We start from the raw sequence: 3,766 nt of genomic DNA, 5'->3' as shown, positions 1-3,766 counted from the left end.
AGGGGAGAGAAGGGGAGAGGAGAGAAGAGAAAGGAGAGAGGGGAGAGGAGAGGAGAGGAAAGAGGAGAAGAAGAGAAGAGAAGGAGAGGAGAGAAGAGAAGAGAAAGGAGAGAGGAGAGAGAAGGGGAGAGGAGAGGAGAGAAGAAGAGGAGAGGAGAGGAGAGAAGAGAAGAGAAAAGGAGAGAGGAGAGAAGAGAGGAGAGAAAAGAGGAGGAGAAGAGGAGAGGAGAGGAGAGAAGAAGAGGAGAGAAGAGAAGAGAAAGGAGAGAAGAGAAGAGAGAGAGGAGAGGAGAGGAGAGAAGAAGAGGAGAGGAGAGAAGAGAAGAGAAGAGAAAGGAGAGAGGGGAGAGGAGAGGAGAGAGGAGAGAAAAGAGGAGGAGAAGAGGAGAGGAGAGGAGAGAAGAGGAGAGAAGAAGAGGAGAGGAGAGAAGAGAAGAGAAGAGAAGAGAAGAGAAGAGAAAGGAGAGAGGGGAGAGGAGAGAAGAAGAGGAGAGAAGAGAAGAGAAGAGAAGAGAAAGGAGAGAGGGGAGAGGAGAGGAGAGGAGAGAAAAGAGGAGGAGAAGAGAAGAGAAGAGAAGAGAAGAGAAGAGGAGGAGAAGAGAAGAGAAGAGAAGAGAAGAGAAGAGAAGCTGGAAGGGATCTTGGAGGCCTTCTAGTCCAGCCCCCTGCTCAAGCACAACTCGCACAGGCACAGTGGATCACAATCAGCCGCTCAACGACGACCAACCTGGAGACTTCGGGATCCTGTCGGAAAAGCAGCAGGATCTGCTCCGTGTTAACAAAAAGGGCCCAGCAGGGGAAGCAGAAAAGCAGCAGGATCAGGATGCCCCGTTGTAAAATGGTCCCGACTCTCTTCACATTTTTACTCCCGTAAGTCTGCCAAAAAAGAGAGAGAGAGAGAGAGAGAGAGAGAGGGAGAAAAATAAAATAAAATACATTTGCCTTTACTTCCCGCAGGGCATCTTGTAAATCGGATTCTTCTGATTCGCCCACAAAGGGATCTCTGAGCAAACAGCTGAGGAATTCAGGGATCACGTGCTGAATTTACAAGACATTGTCCCAGTGGAGACAGGAGACTCAGAATCAGGAGCATGTGAAGATCAGCCCTGGTCGTTAAGCGGATCGCTGTGGCTGTTAAGCAGAATACACGTTACCTGGGACATGAGAGTATCGCACACCGATGCCAGGCCGGTCCCCACCGAAATGCCAATCACGTTGACCACCTTTAAGAAAGAAAGGAAAGGTCAGCAAGAGATCTCGCCCATATTTCTGCACCATTCAGTCTCCAATCCCATCTTGCTCAGCCGTGGCAACTTGAAGGTTATAATAATAATAATAATAATAATAATAAAGTTGGAAGGGACCTTGGAGGTCATCTAGTCCAGCCCCCTGCTCAGGCAGGAAACCCTATACCATTTCAGATCAAATGGCTGTCCAGTCTCTTCTTAAAAAACTCCAGTGATGAAGCACCCACAACTTCTGGTGGCAAGCTGTTCCACTGGTTAATTGTTCTGTCGGGAAGTTCCTCCTTAGTTCTAGGTTGCTTCTTTCCTTGATTACTTTCCATCCGTTGCTTCTTCTCCTGCCTTCAGGCGCTTTGGAGAGTAGCTTGACTCCCTCTTCTTTGGGGCAGCCCCTGAGATACTGGAACACTGCTATCATGTCCCCCCTCGTCCTTCATTAAACTAGACAGACCCAATTCCAGCAACCATTCCTTGTATGTTTTAGCCTCCAGTCCCCTGATCCTCTTTGTTGCTCTTCTCTGCACTCTTTCTAGAGTCTCAACATCTTTTTTACATCATGGTGACTAAAACTGGATGCAGTATTCCAAGTGTGGCCTTACCAAGGCCTTGTAAAGTAGTATTAACACTTAACTTGATCTTGATTCTATCCCTCTGTTAATGCAGCCTAGCACTGTGTTGGCTTTTTTGGCAGCTGCAGCACACGGCTGGCTCCTATTTAAGTGATTGGTGGATTTCAATTCCCAGAATTCCCCAGCCAGGACTTTCATGCATGGACTTCAATGTCCAGAGATCCCCAGCTGCCCAACTTTAAGAAGGGTGTACCTCAACACCCAGAATTCCCCAGCTAGCACTTTGATAGGTGGGCTTCAACCATCAGCATTCCTCAATCAGCATTGATGGTTGAGGAATTCTGGGACTTGAAGTCCATCTCTCAAAGCATGCTGGGAGTTGAACCGAGCTGGCGAATTCTGGGATTTGAAGTCCGTTCCTCTTAAAGCATGTTGGCTGGAGAATTCTGGGAGTGGAAGTCCACCCTTCTTCAAGCAGGCCAGCGAAGTAATTCTGTTAGTTGAAGTCAATTCATTTTAAAACATGCTAGCTGGGGAATTCTGGGAGTGGAAGTTAGCCCATCTCAAAGCGTGCGGGCTGGGGAATTCTGGGAATGGAAATCCACCCATCTTCAAGCATGCTGGCTGGGGAATTCTGGGAGTGGAAGTCCACCCTTCTTCAAGCAGACCAGCTAAGGAATTCTGTTAGTTGAAGTCAATTCATTTTAAAACATGCTAGCTGGGGAATTCTGGGAGTTGAAGCCCACCCATCTTAAAGCATGCTGGCTGGGGAATTCTGGGAGTGGAAGTCCAGCCCTCTTAAAGCATGCTGGCTGGGGAATTCTGGGAGTTGACGTCCTTCCCTCTTAAAGCAGGCTGGCTGGGGAATTCTGGGAGTGGATGTCCACCCCTCTTAATGCGTGCTGGCTGGGGAATTCTGGGAGTTAAATTCCACGAATCTTAAACCATGCTGGCTGGGGGATTCTGGAAGCTGAAATCCACCCATCTCAAAGTTGCCAAGGCTGAGACACATTGCTCCAACCTGTCAGTGCTTCTCCAGTGTCTCGTTGCATCCAGGCCCTATCCAGCCCACAACGTGGTCTTCACCCATCCGTGCCTCAGTCAATAGTCAATCCTCGCCTGCTCCAATTCTATCAGGGGACAATGCTACAAAACCCCTTTTCCTGCTTCCGCTAGGCGGGGATTTACCTACCGAGACTGCAAGGGTGACGGCATCAAGTTCGACCTTGCCCAGGTGACCGCAGAAGATGGAGCTCACCACGCTGATCAAGAAGCCCAACAGCTGGGCTGTGAACTAGGGGGGAAATTGCAAACATTAGAGGATTATCCCAGGAACAGACAGACGCCCGCAGCGTCTGAAATCCGTAAGCCGTTGGAAGATTTGCTTCTGAAAGTAATTCTCTTAAATGTGCAAGCCCACACACCACCACCCTGTGGAATTACCAAACTGCACATTTGTCTCCCAGGGGCGGTGAATAGGAGATTGGGATCATAGAATAACAGAGTTGGAAGGGACCTTGGAGGTCATCTAGTCCAACCCCCTGCTCAAGCAGGAGACCCGGCCTATGCCTAGGAAGCTCCAACTAAGTTCGCCACGGCCGCCATTTTGGGCGTGCCACGCGGCCAGCCTTACAAACTTATATCAGCCAGATTAAGTGCTGAAGGCCTTTGTGTGATACAGGGACTTCCCCCAGGACTTCAGGCCCCTCACACGACTTTGTCATCCCTGGACTTTGGCGGAGCACGTTGCGGCCGCCATCTTGGGAACATCGTGAGGCCCTCCCTCAGGCCTATACATCAGACCTCCTGTACTGACTACAGGCCCCAAGCTCTCCCACATCTAAGCACTACTTGCCCAGTGACTGCCATCTAGGCCTCATTAACTGCATCGTTATTTCTAGCCCTGTCCAGTCTCTTCTTAAAAACGTCGAGTGTTGGAGCACCCACAACTTC

At 49.7% G+C, this 3,766-nt stretch overlaps 1 protein-coding gene across 1 annotated transcript in view; it reads right to left on the bottom strand.

Moving 5' to 3' along the window:
- LOC107299573 (multidrug and toxin extrusion protein 2-like) overlaps positions 1-3,107 on the bottom strand; it is a gene marked incomplete at both ends in the record, with an annotated part of 23,489 nt that extends 20,382 nt beyond the window's left edge. The window contains 3 exons of the mRNA XM_015828941.1: positions 728-876; positions 1,155-1,223; positions 3,006-3,107. Of these exons, the coding sequence (XP_015684427.1) occupies positions 728-876; positions 1,155-1,223; positions 3,006-3,107 (320 nt within the window). The remainder of the gene's footprint in view (positions 1-727; positions 877-1,154; positions 1,224-3,005) is intronic.
- Positions 3,108-3,766: the final 659 nt, after the last annotated feature.

Source organism: Protobothrops mucrosquamatus, unplaced genomic scaffold (genome assembly GCF_001527695.2).
Source record: "Protobothrops mucrosquamatus isolate PMUCROS unplaced genomic scaffold, P.Mucros_1.0 scaffold5126, whole genome shotgun sequence".
NCBI classification, from domain to species: domain Eukaryota; kingdom Metazoa; phylum Chordata; class Lepidosauria; order Squamata; family Viperidae; genus Protobothrops; species Protobothrops mucrosquamatus.
Note: the sequence above shows the minus strand (reverse complement) of the source record. Positions and strands in the feature narration are given on the sequence as shown.